The sequence below is a fragment of the Tursiops truncatus genome, chromosome 3, assembly GCF_011762595.2.
Source record: "Tursiops truncatus isolate mTurTru1 chromosome 3, mTurTru1.mat.Y, whole genome shotgun sequence".
NCBI lineage: Eukaryota > Metazoa > Chordata > Mammalia > Artiodactyla > Delphinidae > Tursiops > Tursiops truncatus.
In genome coordinates this window covers 167,012,926-167,029,198 of record NC_047036.1, presented here as the reverse complement: position 1 = coordinate 167,029,198, position 16,273 = coordinate 167,012,926, and the positions used below count along the sequence as shown (strand labels likewise).

At 47.6% G+C, this 16,273-nt stretch overlaps 1 protein-coding gene across 4 annotated transcripts in view; it reads left to right on the top strand.

Moving 5' to 3' along the window:
• Positions 1-123: 123 nt before the first annotated feature.
• CATSPERD (cation channel sperm associated auxiliary subunit delta) overlaps positions 124-16,273 on the top strand; it is a 40,065-nt gene continuing 23,915 nt past the window's right edge. For 2 of the 4 annotated variants that reach the window (XM_073803377.1, XM_033854593.2), the window contains exons 1-8: positions 124-416; positions 2,226-2,280; positions 3,497-3,573; positions 4,963-5,035; positions 5,956-6,070; positions 10,287-10,354; positions 11,818-11,931; positions 13,139-13,222. In XM_073803377.1, the coding sequence (XP_073659478.1) occupies positions 343-416; positions 2,226-2,280; positions 3,497-3,573; positions 4,963-5,035; positions 5,956-6,070; positions 10,287-10,354; positions 11,818-11,931; positions 13,139-13,222 (660 nt within the window). In that variant the 5' untranslated portion in view covers positions 124-342. The remainder of the gene's footprint in view (positions 417-2,225; positions 2,281-3,496; positions 3,574-4,962; positions 5,036-5,955; positions 6,071-10,286; positions 10,355-11,817; positions 11,932-13,138; positions 13,223-16,273) is intronic. The other 2 variants (XM_073803379.1, XM_073803378.1) reach the window with 2 other exon arrangements.

Here is a 16,273-nt window from a genome sequence, read left to right as displayed (position 1 = left end):
GCAGCTGTGGCTGCAAGCGCAGCTTTGGGAACGTGTGGGCAGCCCGGTCCAAACACTTGGGCTTAGGAATGTGAGTGACACGCGCAAGCTCAAGCTCTGGCGCGCGCCACGGTTGGTGGATTCGGGCTTCCCGAGAGACGCTAAGCTAACTGTAGACAGCCCAAGGGCGGCAGTGTGCGCATGCCCAGGCGCTGGGGGCTTGTTGAGGTGGGCGGATTCAGGCTTCTTGGGGAACAAGGTGCGCTTGCCCAGGCTCCGCGGCAGACTGCGCATGCCCAGGCTGTGAAGCGAATCCCCGCGGCAGTTGAGGAGCTGTGTGTTAGCGGCGGCGGGTAGTATGAGATGCTGCTGTTAATGTTGGTGGCGGCGACTACCTTGCGGCTCTGCCCGCTGGCCAGAGCTCAGCCGCTGTGCCGGTGGGGCCGCCCTCCTGGGCCTGGGGTGCTGCCAGGGGTCGGGAGGGGGCAGGCTCATCCCTGCGCGGAATCCAGGAAAGATGCTCCGCTCCCCAACCTTATTGAGGCTTCCCAGTTTACTCTAGGAAGCGAACTTGATACCCACCCTTTCTCTCACCCCACCGTCTCCAGCTCATCACCAAGTCCTCCCATTGCCACTTCAAGACTTTGTCCCAATTCCGATGCCTTCAAGCGACTTTCACCGCCATCACCCTAGGCTGTGCCCTCCTGTCCATCCTGGCAGCCAGGGGGGTTGTTTATAAACGAATCTGATCTCGTCATTCCCCTTCCCTGTGGCACCCGGAATAAAACCCAATTTCCTCGCGCCGTATCTGGCGCAGGGTTCCTCAGCGGCGCCGCTGACATTTAGGGCCTGATCATTATCTGGGGTGGGACCGTCCTGTACCTTGTAGGATACTGAGCAGCATCCTTGGCCTCCACCCACTCGATGCCAGTAGTACCTTCTTCTCCAGACTTGACCATCAATCAGATGTCTCTAGACATTACCAAGGGTCCCCTAGGGATGTGACAACCACTGATGTGGCCCCTGCCCGCCCCTGAATCACTGCTCCCAGCCACCGGTCCCTTGAACTTGCCAAACTCGCGAACGGGGGAGACTTGGTGCCTGCTTCTCCCTCTGCCTGGAACGCTTTGCTTCCAGATTTTCTCCATGACTTCTTCCTGATTATTCAGATGCTGACAAACAGTACACTTCCTCATCTAAAGACCCTCTCCTCCCTATAGCTGCTTTTTCCTATCAATCACTAAATTCTGTTACTCGTCGCAAATTTTTTCTTGTCTGTTGCTGTCACTAGGCTCTTAGCTCCATGAAGGTATAGAGTGTTTCCTGTTATTCACTGCTTGCCCAGAACATTTTTGGATTTCAGTAAATGTTAGATTAGTAAATACTGTACACGCGGTGCCGTGGGCACGGGACAGATGCTAAAGCCCAGTTCCCACCCTCAGGGAACTCCTGCCTGGAATGAGCTGTCACACTCTGCAGGGCCCTGTTTGCTGAAGAAATAGAGAATGCGTTTCTGTTGCATGGCCTCATTTGATCTTTACAACGAGTTTCATGGCGAAGTGATTCCTTAACCTTATTTTATAGACGTGAAAACAGACCCAGCAAAATTAACGATACACTTGCCCTTAGTAAGGGAGTGGGGAGTGGGACTTTCCAGCAAGATTTCCTAGCAGGATGTGTCTCAAAGTCTGCAAAGATTGGTCACATCCAATTCTCCCGTTTCCCACACTGGTTCTCAGAGAGTGGTCCTGGGCCAACAGCAGCAGCATTACCCGGGAATTTGTTAGAACTGCAGTTCCCTGGATCTGCTGAACCAAAGACTCAGCAGTGTGGCCCAGCAATCTACAGTCTGTATCAGGCACCCCCCCCCCCCCACCAGGTGCTTCTGACTCACATCCAAGATTGAGAACCTGCTGTAAACTGGAGCAACATTCTCCCAGCCACCAACACCTCCCCACCCCACAGACAAAAAACAAAATCTGGCAGTAGGCACTCCTCATTTGCCTAATCTGGGGTCTGCAAATGAGCTTAACGAGCTCTCAGGAACCACATCTCCATTTTTGCATATACATATGTCTGTTTCTAGGAGAGGAGGGTCCACTGTTTCATCAGATTTTCCAGGGGCTCCCATAACCCTAAAAGCTTCAAGAACAGCTACTGCACCGTTAACCCAGAGGCAACCTGGTAGGAGTCATGCCGACTGTTTCATAAACATTGACAGATGTTTTCTTATCTCTTACCTCTAGTATTCGTACGGTGAGGACAGGAAAGGTGTTTCACGTCAGAGAACAAATTCAAGGGGTACGTGGCTCCACAGTTAACATTCATTCTTCACTTTTATCTAATCGCTGGATCAGAACTAATACTTCCTAGTATTTCTTGGGTGCCAGTGTTGTGTCCGGCATAGAACATTACTTCATCTAATCCTTACCATTGCCTTTTGAAATAGGCATTAACCTTTTGCATGTCACTAAAAAGCTAATTGAGGGCTTCCCTGGTGGCGCAGCAGTTGAGAGTCCGCCTGCCGATGCAGGGAACACAGGTTTGTGCCCCGGTCCGGGAGGATCCCACATGCCGCGGAGTGGCTGGGCCCGTGAGCCATGGCCGCTGAGCCTGCGCGTCCGGAGCCTGTGCTCCGCAACGGGAGAGGCCACAACAGTGAGAGGCCCACGTATTGGAAAAAAAAAAAAAAAAAAAGCTAATTGAGAGAAGTCAAGTAGCCTGAACAAAGACAAGAGCTGCAGCTGGGTTTAGAACTCAGATCACCTGAGTTTTTATCCAGCGTTCTGTCCGATAGGACTTTTTAAATGCAGAGTGACATAGGAAGCAAACTTACTTTGTTTACATGACACAGTGCAGCAGGAAACTTCCTTTACCTGCATGTGCCTAAAAGGCATGAAGAAAAAAATATTTTGTCAGCTCAAATGTTTTTCCTATTGACATTGTGTTATTTCAGAAGTGGTGTCAGCATTGCTAAATAATCAAGTGACTGGTTTCTACTTTTTTTTTGGCCTCTGGCCTCTCAATAAGTAATCTGTAAATAAGTAACATATACACAGAGGGGATGTGATATGAATCATTATCCTGTGAGTCTTTTTAGACTTTTTATTTTGACATAATTATAGATTCACAGCGCGCTGCAAAACAGTGCCGAGATGTCCCAGGTCCCTCTCACCCAGCTTTCCCCATTGGTGACCGCTGACAACTACCGAAGCCGGTGCACCTGGAGCCGGTGCTCCACAACAAGAAAAGCCACGGCAATGAGAAGCTCATTCACTGCAGTGAAGAGTAGCCCCTGCTCACCACAACTAGAGAAAGCCTGCACGCAGGAACAAAGACCCAAGGCAGCCAAAAATAAAATTAATTATTTTTAAAAAAGAGGAAAATGACTTAGATGCCGTCCACCTGCCTAATTCAGATTTCACCTTTACATTTTCAGTGTTACACGTTAGGAAACTGTTTTCATCAGGCGTTTATGAGCATTGATAGGATTAAGATTTTGTGACTCTCTCTCTAGGACCACCTGTATTTTTCATCTGGGACAACTCGCTTGATGAAGCATCCTTGTAAGAAAAACATAGCCCTGTATCTAGGGTAAGATATTGCTACTTTTTTATTATTATTATTAAAACATTACGTTTGCCCTCATTCTTCGATTCCACAAACATTAAAAGAGACGGCTCTGTCCTGTGTTGCTAGATGCTGGCCTACAGGGAGTCCACAGTTGGGGTAGAGTTAAGGAATGACAGGTGAAGAGACACACAAGTAGCTAAAATAATTACGTGTAGCTTGTCACAGATGCTTGACATAAGGCAGTTATGAATGGTGCCATTCACAGTAGCAAAAAAAGCTTTATTTTTAAATATCTATTTATTTATTTTTTGGCTGCGTCAGGTCTTAGTTGTGGCACACGGGCTCTTCGTTGTGGTGTGCGGGCTTCTCTCTAGTTGTGGCACTTGGGCTCTCTAGTTGTGGCACTTGGGCTCTCTAGTTGTGGCACATGGGCTTAGTTTCCCCACAGCAGGTGGGATCTTAGTTCCCCGACCAAGGATCGAACCAGTGTCCCCTGCACTGCAAGACGGATTCTTAACCACTGGACCACCAAGGAAGTCCCCAAAACTTTAAAATGCATAGGAATTAACTCAGTAACTCCTGTCTGCCTCAAACCGTAAAATTCTTCTGGAGGGGGCAAGAGAAGGAGATCTGGATAAGGAAGCGATATACCATGTTCATGGATGGCCTTTTGCCTCTTAAAAGTTCCCTGCATAAGGGAGCATACTGTTTCTTTTATACATACACATTCCTGGTCTGAAAGCCTTTACTTTAGTGGGATTAGAGTAAAATAAAGGACAAAACTGAAGTTCGCCCTGAGCAAAATAAGCTGTCACTTAATGTACATTTTATATAATTTTATTTTTGACATGGTCACACTTTTCAAATAATGTTATTTCAAGAAGTCAAATATCCAGGCTATAGAGGATTATTCACACAAAAATAAATAGATGATCGAGGCTTCCCTGATGGCGCAGTGGTTGAGAATCTGCCTGCTAATGCAGGGGACACGGGTTCGAGCCCTGGTCTGGGAGGATCCCACATGCCACAGAGCAACTGGGCCCGTGTGCCACAACTACTGAGCCTGTGCGTCTGGAGTGTGTGCTCCACAACAAGAGAGGCCACGACAGTGAGAGGCCCGCGCACCGCGATGAAGAGTGGCCCCCGCTTGCCACAACTGGAGAAAGCCCTCGTACAGAAACGAAGACCCAACACAGCCAAAAATAAATAAATTAATTAATAAACTCCTACCCCCAACATCAAAAGAAATAATAAAATAAATAAATAGATGATAGATAGATAGAGGCAAAATGGTTCCTTGTTAAGAAAAGAATTTCATTTGAATAGAACATTTTTAGAATGTCTGCCATTGTCTTTTTTCTTTTCTTGTGTGAGATTGTCCTAATTGAACCCTTTTATTGTTTATTTCAGAAGACAAGTTTTTCTCACGAAGAACAGCTTTGAGAGTAGTGTCCTTCCATTTTCCATCCCTACGTCAATGCAGGTAGTTATTTTGCTGAACGATCCAAGGGATGCTTGAAATAAGTAATACTTAGGGTTAGATATAGTTCAGAAAACACCACGCTAGTCTGTTTTTGTTAGTTTGGGGGCTTATTTTACGATGTACCTCTTAAAGACATTGAGAGCAATTTCTAAGCCAAAAGAAGGCTTGATTCTATTCTGCCCTTACTACCAAAACAGGTGCTTTTTTTTCCCCCTGAAAAAAGAACCAGAATTCTTGCAAGAGCTCCTTATAATTGGTTGTGTGATAGATTACACACACTGATTTCAGGGCCTCCCCAAATTGCCCTCAACCAAAACAGAAAAACCTGTACCCACTCAGGAACTATCTTGAGAAATTTGGCAGCACCTATGCTCCAGAAGCTTCCGCCATCTGCTAAAATACCAGTTTCTCTCATAAGTGACACACTTATCAGTTATGCTTATGATTCGTCATCTATGCTGTAGCCTTTATCCTCAGAGAAGATTTTTTTTTAATATTTATTTATGTAGGCTGTGCTGGGTCTTAGTTGCAGCACTTGGGATCTTCATGGCGGCATGCAGATTTCTTAGTTGTGGCATGCAGGATCTAGTTCCCCGACCAGGGATCGAACCCGGGCCCCCTGGATTGGGAGCATGGAGTCTTCGTCTGTGGACCACCAGGGAAGTGCCTATCCTCAGAGAAGGTTTTGACACAGGAGAAGGAGATGGAGCAAATTTAGCTATCCAAGGGCACCAAACACCAATTTCGACCTCCCCGTTTTGCTTTCAGCTAATCCCCAAGATACATGGTTCCCAATATCTAGGACCCAAAGAACTCTTGCTGGAATGAATGTTCCATGGATGCGTGTCTAGAAGTATCGCTTTCTGAATCGATGTCCGAAGAGATGTACATACTGATATCGTATATGTCATTACTCTTAGGTTGGCATACCAGAAGTAACATCAGCACATTTTGCTGGTTCAGTATTGCTGTTAGTAGTGAATCGAAAAGTCTATGTTTATGATTATGAAGCCAATTCCTGGAATGCATCTACAGGTATGCGTATTCTGTATTTTTTACTCTTGTTTGCATTTGACCAACATCAGAGAAAAGGCTCAGAAGAACAGACGATGCAGCTACTTGGATGTCAGCCCCTGGACATTTTTTTAAACTATTTATTTATTTATTTGGCTGCGTCAAGTCTTAGCTGCAGCACGCGGGATCATTGTTGACGCGTGTGGGATCTTCATTGAGGCGGGTGGGATCTTTAGTTGCTGGCATGCAGGATCTTTTAGTTGCGGCATGTGAACTCTTAGTTGCAGCATGTGGGCTCTTAGTTGTGGCCTGTGGGCTCTAGTTCCCTGACCAGGGATCGAACCTGAGCCCCCTGCATTGGGAGCGTGAAGTCTTAGCCACTGGACCACCAGGGAAGTCCCAGCCCCTGGACATTACATTGTCTGGTTGTTTTTTTTTTCTGCTGCACGAAGTGGCTTGCAGGATCTTAATTCCCCAAGCAGGGATTGAACCTGGGCAGTGAAAGCGTTGAGTCCTAACCACTGGACCACCAGGGAATTCCCTACGTTGTCCTTTAAAGTTCAATAAAAATTGGCCTGAAACCCCATCCCGCGGGGGGGGACTGAGTGTTTCCATCGAGGATTGTGGTAAACACAGCATGAATAGGCCACAGAGAATGGATAACGCAAGTAAAGCTGGGCTGCCTGGGGGCCAGTCTTTTTGTTGTTGTTGTTAATATTCATCTATTTATTTGGCTGAGCCAGGTTTTAGTTTGACATTTGGGATCTTTTAGTTGCGGCACATGAACTCTTAGTTGCAATGCGGGATCTAGTTCTCTGACCAGGGATCAAACCCTGGCCCCCTGCACTGGGAGCGCAGAGTCTTAACTGCTGGACCACCAAGGAAGTCCCTGGGGGCCAGTCTTATAACCATCTCATCAATTGCTCATATCCACCCCAAACATGCTTCTGCCTCCAAGACATCAGTTGACCTACTCTTTACAGATCTTCCCACCCACAGCGACACTGCCTAAAATCTCTCCCTCCTCGCCACCTTCCTCTCTCTTCCTCCAAACTTCAACCATGTTGGTGGGCTTTTCCTTCACGCCCCAATCCTCTCCCAGTGCCCCTCCTAATCTTCCAGTGCAATTCTTTTCTCTCTCACAATTCAAGGCTCTTTTCCCTTTCTGGGGGGGAGGGGCATACAAGTCACCATTTTAACCATTTTCAAGTGTACAGTTCAATGGCATTTAGTACATTCGCAGTGTTGTGCAAAAGTCACCACTGTTGAGTACCAGAACATTGTCATCCCCCCGAAAGGAAACCCCGTCCTCATTCACAGTCCCTCCCCCTCCCCCTCCCCCAGCCCCTGGCAACCACTCACCCGCTCTCCATTTGTGTGGATTTGCCTGTCCTGGATGTTTCATATAAATGGAATCACACAACATGTGGCCTTTTTCCTCTGGGTTCTCTCACCGAGCATCACGTTTCTGAGATTCATCCATGTCGCAGCGTGTATTAGGAGGTCATTCCTTCTTATGGCTGAGTAACACTCCACTGTGTGGATTGACCACTTCTGTGTATCCATTCATCATCTGGTGGACATTGAGGTCGTTTCCCCCTTTGGTCCGTGGTGAATAGTGCCGCTGTGAACACCTGTGTACAAGTTTTTGTGTGGATACATGTTTTCAATTCTCTTGGGTAGATACCTAGGAGTGGAATTGCTGGGTCAGATGGAAATTCTATATTTAACTTACGAAGGAACCATCAGGGCTCCTTGTAACGTAAGTCAGTCTACTCTCTGTCCTTCCTCTTCTCTCCATCAATTTGTTTACTAGCATCCCAACAGCTAACTCCCCATCCTCCTCCCCAGCCCTGCACCCACAATTCTACTTTGTCTCTATGAATGTGTCTCCCCTAGGGACCTCAAATGAATGGGATCATCTCTCCATCAATTTGTTTACTAGCATCCCAACAGCTAACTCCCCATCCTCCTCCCCAGCCCTGCACCCACAATTCTACTTTGTCTCTATGAATGTGTCTCCTCTAGGGACCTCAAATGAGTGGGATCATACAGTATTGGGATCATACTTCGCTGAGCATAATGTCCTCAAGGTTCATCCATGTTGTAACGTGTGTCAGAATTTCCTTCCTTTTGGGGACTTCCCTGGTGACGCAGTGGTTAAGAATCTGCCTGTCAATGCAGGGGACATGGGTTCGATCCCTGGTCCGGGAAGATCCCACATGCCGTGGAGCAACTAAGCCCATGTGCCACAACTACTGAGCCTGCGCTCTAGAGCCCACGAGCCACAACTACTGAAGCCCGTGCGCCACAACTACTGAAGCCCATGTGCCACAACTACTGAAGCCCACGAGCCACAACTACTGAAGCCGGCGCACCACAACTACTGAAGCCCACGTGCCACAACTACTGAGCCTGTGCTCTAGAGCCCGTGCTCTGCAACAAGAGAAACCACTGCAATGAGAAGCCCACGCATCGCAACAAAGAGTAGCCCCTGCTCGCCACAACTAGAGAAAGCCCGCGCACAGCAACCAATGCAGCCAAAACTAAATAAAATAAATACATTTATATATAAAAAAGAATTTCCTTCCTTTTTAATGCTGAATAGTATTCTATTGTATGAATGGACCACATTTTCTTATCTATTTATCTGTCAATGGACACTCGGCTGCTTCCATGTTTTAGCTATTGTGAATAATGCCAGTTTGAACTTGTGTATACAGATGTCTCCTTGAGTCCCTGCTATTAGTTTTTGGTGGGTGTGTACCCAGAAGTGGAATTGGCTGGATCATATTTTCCATTTTGTGAGGAACCTCCACACTGTTTTCCACACTGCCGAACCATTTTACATTCCCACCACCAGTGTACAAGGTTTCCAATTTTTTTACATTGTCACTGAAGCTTGTTTTCTGTCTCTGTCATAGTAGCCATCCTAATGGGTGTGGGACAGTATCTCACTGTGGTTTTGCTTTGCATTTCCCTAATGATTAGTGATGTTGAGCATCTTTTCATGTGCTCGTTGGCCACGTGTGTATTTTCTCTGGAGCTGAAGCTTCTCCTTTTAAAACAGAATCAAAGAATGCCTTGCTAAGAGAAGGGCACCCTTCCTGCAATTTTGGCAGAGTCCTAAAAGAGTTTCTGCCAAAGCAGTGGGGTTTTTTTTTAAATATATTTTCCCCCTGCCCTGCATGGCTTGTGGGCTCTTTCTTTTTTCAAGTTTTATCTTTTCTCTCTCTCTTTTTTTAAAAATTTTATTTATTTATTTATTATTTTTGGCTGCATTGGGTCTTCGTTGCTGCACACAGGCTCTCTCTAGTCGCGGCGAGCGGGGGCTACTCTTCGTTGCGGTGCGTGGGCTTCTCATTGCGGTGGCTTCTCTTGTTGCGGAGCACGGGCTCTAGAGCACAGGTTCAGTAGTTGTGGCGCACAGGCTTAGTTGCTCTGTGGCAGGTGGGATCTTCCTGGACCAGGGATCGAACCCGTGTCCCCTGCATTGTCAGGCAGATTCCTAACCACTGCACCACCAAGGAAGACCCCAAACCAGTGGTTCTTAACAAGGGACAATTCTGCCCCTCACCCGCCAGATGACACTTGGCAATGTCTGAAGACATTTTTGCTTGTCAAGACTAGAGGAGAGGTACTTCCCTGGAGGTCCAGTGGGTAAGACTCCAAGCTCCCAATGCAGGGGGCCCAGGTTCAATCCCTGGTCGGGGAACTAGAGCCCACATGCATGCCACAACTAAAAGAGTTCACATGCTGCAACTAAGAGTTTGCACGCCACAGCTAAGATCCCTCATGCCGCAACTAAGATCTGACACAGCCTAAATAAATAAATTCTATTTGGAAAAAAAAAAGACTCCGTGCTTTCACTGCAGGGGTCACATGTTCCATCCCTGGTCAGGAACTAAGATCCTACATGCCATAAATTTAAAAAAAAATTTTTAACTAAAAAAAAAAAGGATGCTTTGTGATCTAAAGCTTAAGAAAAACCTTAAAAAAAAAAAAGACTGGAGTAGAGTTCCACTGGTTAAATAAATCATTATATAACTAATTGAATAAGTTAAATAAGTCAGTAGAAGCAGGGATGCTGCAAAACATCCTACCGTGCCCAGGAGCCCCTTCAGCTGAGAACGATCTGGCCCCAGATGTCAGTGTGGAGGATGAGAAGCCCTGCTCTAACCTTCTCTCTGAACGTTCAGGGAACTCAGAGAGCATTTCAATGCCCTTTTCCTTTCAGGTGTAGAACACCCTGTTTCACATATTTCTGGTGACAACTGTTGTTACAGTGGAAATTCCTTTTGCATGGTGAGTACCATGTGTTGTATCTCATTTTTTACTCTGCTGTGAGCTAATTATGAATGGAAATAAAGACAGTGTAGGGACTTCCCTGGCAGTCCAGCGGTTAGGGCTCCATGCTTCCACTGCAGGGGTCACGGGTTTGATCCCTGGTCAGGGAACTAAGATACCGCATGCCATGCAGCGAAGCAGAAAAAAAAAAGAAGTGTAAGGCTTGAGGGCTGGGACAGTGATGGACTCAGGACTCAGGCCATGTTATCTCCCAGGGTTCAGAAGAGGACTGAGAGCCCGTGGGAGGGCTCTGGAGCTCCTGGGATCATCTGGCTGACACACTGTGAATATATCCATCTATCTTCTTTTTTAAAACCTGTTATTTTGAAATCATTATAGATGTACAGGAAGTTGAAAAAATAATAGAGAGTCCCATGTATCCCTCACCCAGTTTCCCCCAGTGGTTACATCTTACATAACTATAGTGATACAAACAGGAAATTGACATGGATACAACTGCCTAAAGTCAGAGAACCGCTATTGCCATCAAAACACTGAACTGGGGCTTCCCTGGTGGCGCAGTGGTTGAGAGTCCGCCTGCTGATGCAGCGGACATGGGTTCGTGCCCCGGTCCGGGAGGATCCCACATGCCGTGGAGCGGCTGGGCCCGTGAGCCATGGCCGCTGAGTCTTCGCATCCGGAGCCTGTGCTCCGTAGCGGGAGAGGCCACAACAGTGAGAGGCCCGTGTACCACACACACAAAAAAACAAACAAAGGAAAACCCTGAACTGATTCATGGCCCCAAAACTCTCCATACCTCTGTGCCCTGCCCTAACCCCTGGCAACCACTAACGTGTTCTCCATCTCTCTAATTTTGTCATGTCAAGAATGTCGTATAAACGGGATCATTCAATATGCAACCTTTGGGGACTAGCTTTTCTCAGCAAAATTCTCAGGAGACTCATCTGATTTGTCACGTATATGTCGAGTCTGCTCTTTTCCACAGTGGTGGGTGTACCAGCATTGGGTTGTTTCCACTTTCTGGCTGGTGCAAATAAGGCCACTATAAACGTTCATGTACAGGTGTTTGTGTGGACATAAGTTTTCATCTCTCTGGGTTAAATGCCCAGGCATGTTATCACTGGCATCTGTCCTCCCTGCTTTTTAAATTGAGATGTCACTGATATACCACACTGTGTAAAGTTAAGGTATACAATGTGTTGATTTGCCACATTTACATGTTGCGGTATGATTACCATCCTGTCGTGTCACAAAATTACCATTGCTTTTCTGTTGTGGAAACAAGATCTAGTTTCTCAGGAACTTTGAAGTTTCTAATATGGTATTGCTGTCTGTGACCACTATGCTATGCATTAGACCTCCAGAACTGATTTATCTGTTTAAAGAACATCTCCCCAGCCGCCGCCCCCCCACCTTCTATCTCCTTTTAAAGAGACTGTTTTATTTGTGTGTTCTTCCAGGATATAAGTAACTCGGTTTTTGCTTATTTGCGTGGAGATCAGATATCTCAGGCCAATATCTATTTCTCGAATACCCGGGGATACAGATTTCAGAAATATTCCCAGGAAAGACAGGTATGTTCAATTTGGTAAGAAAATGAACAAACAAACAGAAAAATGTGTCCTGTGGGATAGGAGTAATTAGCTGTCTGTGGCGAGCAAGGACTTTTCTCTCTCGAAGAGTCCAGCGGATGGGAGCGTAGGGAAGAATTTCAGGTCAGAGCAGCTGGCTAGGGAGATTAGGAAGTTAGGAAAGGAGACAGCACGGTTCATGGAAAAAAGCTTGTGCCATAGTAAAGGCTGCACATGGATTACAACATCAGGTACCACCAGCATCCCCATCTTACAGATGAGAGAACTGGACTGGGTTGAACATGTGTCCGCCTAAAATTCATGTCCACCCTGAAACCTCAGAATGTCACCTTCCTTGGAAATAGGATTTTTGTAGATGTAATTAGTTAAGATGAGGTTTTCCTGGATTAGGGCTTAGTAAACTTAATTTCTACCGAAAGACCATACCTCCAAATACCATCATTTTGGGGGTGCTATGGTCTGAATGTTTGTGTCCCCCACCGAAATTCATATGTTGAAATCCTAATGCCTGATGTGATGTATTAGGAGATGGGGGCCTTTGGGAGGTGCTTAGGTCATGAGGGTGGAGCCCTTATGAATGAGATTAGTGCCCTTATAAAGGAGGGCACTGTTGTTATAAGCCTCCCAGTCTATGGTATTTTGTTATAGCAGCCCTAACAGACAAAGACATGGGGTTAGGGTTTCAACCTATGAATTGGGGGAGGACACTGTATATAATAGAAATACTCCCCACCCCGACACACACACACACAACCAAATAACAGAGGCTTAAATAAGATGGTGGTCTTTCTCTCTTACCTGAAAAGTGTCTGGAGGGAGCCAGCTGGGTTGCCATGGCAATCTGTCCCACTGTCCCTAGGTTGGGGTCCTTGGCCTCATGCTCCAACTTGCCTGCTCGTGGGCACTTTGCTGACCAGCCAAAGATCAGGAATGAGGAACCTAGGCAGGAGTGAGGGACCTAGGCAGGCACCTCACAGTGTGGGTCACACCACTTCCCCTATCAGCCCAGGCAAAGCCGACTTCATTCAAAGTTCTGCCCTACATGCTACATTTTTACAGAGGGAAAACAGATCACAATATTGTTAAAAAGAAAAAGACTTTCCTTCCTTTTAGCTTACTGGATAATCTAGAGTTAAATTTAGAATTAAACACATGTTTATGACTTACTTCTATTTTGTTTGTTTCGTAGGCAGAACTAGTCGGTTCCTTGGGCGGGATCTTCTACTTCTACTCCCTCTCACAGGTTGGGCTGCTTCTCGTTGACCAACGGAAGGTGAGTACCTTTTGGACTGGGAAGAACCACTTCAGTGACCCTTACCCCAAGCCAGGTTTTTGTCAAAACTCACACACTTAGATTTTCATATCTGAAATCCATCTAGCTTTTCATTCACCTGTCCATCCATGTATCCATCCACCCACTCATTGACCCACCTACTCATCCATCCACATATCCATCTATCAATCTACCCATTCTTCCATTTATCTATTTATCCAACCACCCACCCATCCTTCCATCTACCTACCTACTCATCCATCATCCATCCATCCATCCATTAACCTACCTATTCATGAATCCATCCATCCATCCATCCACCAACCCACCTACCCACCCATCTACTCATCCATCCACCCATCCATCCATCTAGTCATCCTTCCATTTATCTATTTATCCATCCACCTATCTACCCACCTACTCATCCGTCCATCAACCTACTTATCCATCCATCCACCCATCCATTAACCTGCTTATCCCTCCATCCATCCATCCATCCACACATCCATCCACCCACCCATCCACACATCCATCCATTCATCCATCTACTCAACCATCCATCCACCCAGCTACCTATTCACCCATATACCCTTCCACCCACCCACACACCCACCATCTCTCTCTCCCCCCATTCATTAGCTCATTCAGGCATGCACTCAGCAATATTTAAGTAGGGTCTAGGAGGTGCTGGGCACTAAGGGATAAAATACAAGGTGTGGTGCATGTGTCACTGGTGGCACCCAAGACCATTTTAAATGCCTCATGTCAACCCTTTTGTTAACAATTATTTTCACGTGGATTCAGAAAATCGGGACGTGAAAACTGTGACTTCACAGGTATCATTTAGGATAAGGCTAAGTTAAGAAGAGGAATCAGTCCATGCAAAGTGCATCTGAAGAAAAAATATTAAGTCAGGCAAAGATTAAAGTACAGTCAGTACCCCCGTGTTGCAAAATTTGTAAGCAAGGTGTGCCACTCTGAAGTTTGGGGGAGACAGACAATCAGGAAGCTCCCAGAGGCTGGGCTGCTACCTGGTGGCTGCAAGCCCCACCCTCTAATCACACGGTGGGCCCAGACCCCCATCCAGAGTCCCCTCATGAGCACGCACTGCCAGGGCGCCTGGTGAATGAGACACTCCCAGACTCTGGAAATCCCAAGAATGTAGAGGTGGCTGAGGAGTCCGGCTCTGGTTACAACCTGTGCATGGTTTCCCAGATCTGACCACAGGCAGTCACAAGGCTTTACCTGGAGGGCATGGGGGCGGAGGTTGGGGGAGCTGCCCTCCCCACTCCACGCCTGGGGCACGATGCACGGGCAGGCTCTGAAGGCGTTGTGGTCAAGGACTCCTGCCTCCGGTCAGGCAGGCTCCGCGCATCTCTGCATTCCCAGCCCAGGCTTGGTCTTCAGATCTCTGACTCCTGAGGCGGGGAGGAGGGGGAAGCCTGGAGCCACTTCCCGGCTCTCTGACTCAGTACTTTTCAGTTCCTGGCCCTTCCACCTCCCGAGGCCGAGGCCCGGGGTGGTTTTTTTTTTTTTTTTTTTTTTTGCTTGTTTGTTTGTTTGTTTTTTGGCCACACCATGCGGCATGCGAGATCTTAGTTCCCCAGCCAGATCAGGGATCGAACCGTGCACCCTGCAGTAGAAGCACGGATTCCTAAACCACTGGACCGTCAGGGAAGTCCCTGCAGGCGCCTTTTGACTGGGGCTCCCCACACAGGGAAATGAACCCCACCCCTGCGCTGACCCAGGGGACCCGCCGCGGTTCCGTTGCGGAGGGACGAACAGGGGCCCTTGGCGTTTTCTCTGGCCTGGGCTCTTAGGCCACCGCAGTGAGCAATTACAAGCGGAATGCACTCTAGTGTTTGGCTCGTTGTCTTAATTGGCTACTCGGACCCCTGGCAGCTCTGCTGAGATGGTGCCTCTCAGGCTCCAGGGACCGGCAGGCAGCCAATCCATCGCTGAGCAGACGTGGGCTGAGGGCTGCGGACTCACATTCACTCACGGTCCCTTAGCGTAGTGAGGATGGGTGGGTCTGGCCCCTGCGGCCGCAGTGGGGGCGGGGCGAGTCAAGGTCAGCAGGCCGTGCACAGTCCACCGTGGCCCTGACCCGCTAAGCTTCTCTCCTCGCCCCACGAGGCACTTAGAAAGCCACCCAGGGAACTCCCTGGTGGCCCAGTGGTTAGGACTCGGCACTTTCACTGCAGGGGCCACGTGTTCCATCCGTGGTCGGGGAACTAGGATCCTGCAAACCACGTACATCTGCTGCAAACTCGGAGGCACTCGGCAAGCCATCCTGGGGAAAATCTCTCCCTCCGCCACGGTGCATCTTCTGGAAAACGGATGCCAGTATCTTGGTGGGACTCACTTATGAACCAGTGTCAGTGTTGGGTTTTTTTTAATATAGAAATTTTATCTATTTATTTATTTTTGGCTACGTTGGGTCTTCGTTGCTGCACACAGGTTTTCTCTAGTTGAGGAGAGCGGAGCTACTCTTCGTTGCGGTGCGCGGGCTTCTCATTGCAGTGGCTTCTCTTGTTGCGGAGCACAGGCTCTAGACGCGTGGGCTTCAGTAGTTGTGGCATGGGGGCTCAGTAGTTGTGGCACACAGGCTTAGTTGCGCCGCAGCATGTGGGATCTTCCCAGACCAGGGCTCGAACCCGCGTCCCCTGCAGTGGCAGGCGGGTTCCTAACCACTGCACCACCAGGGAGGCCCCAGTGTTGGGTTTTTTAATTCCATCCTTGTGTAGTGCTGTCAGAGGTCTTCCGTAAAGAACAGATGATAGAAAAGAATCTGAAAAGGAATTTATATATAACTGAATCACTTTGCTATACACCAGAAACTATTGCAACATTGTAAATCAACTATACTTTAATTTTAAAAAAAAGAGCAGATGAGAGAGAACTTTGAGAACCACGGAGAGTAATTTAGAATTTACTTAAGAGCCAGACCTTAGAGGGTCACAAGACACAAAAGGCTGTTAGGAAAAGAATCGGTGGGGGCGGGGGTTGGGGCGGGTGCAGAATTCCCTGGCGGTCCAGTGGTTAGGACTC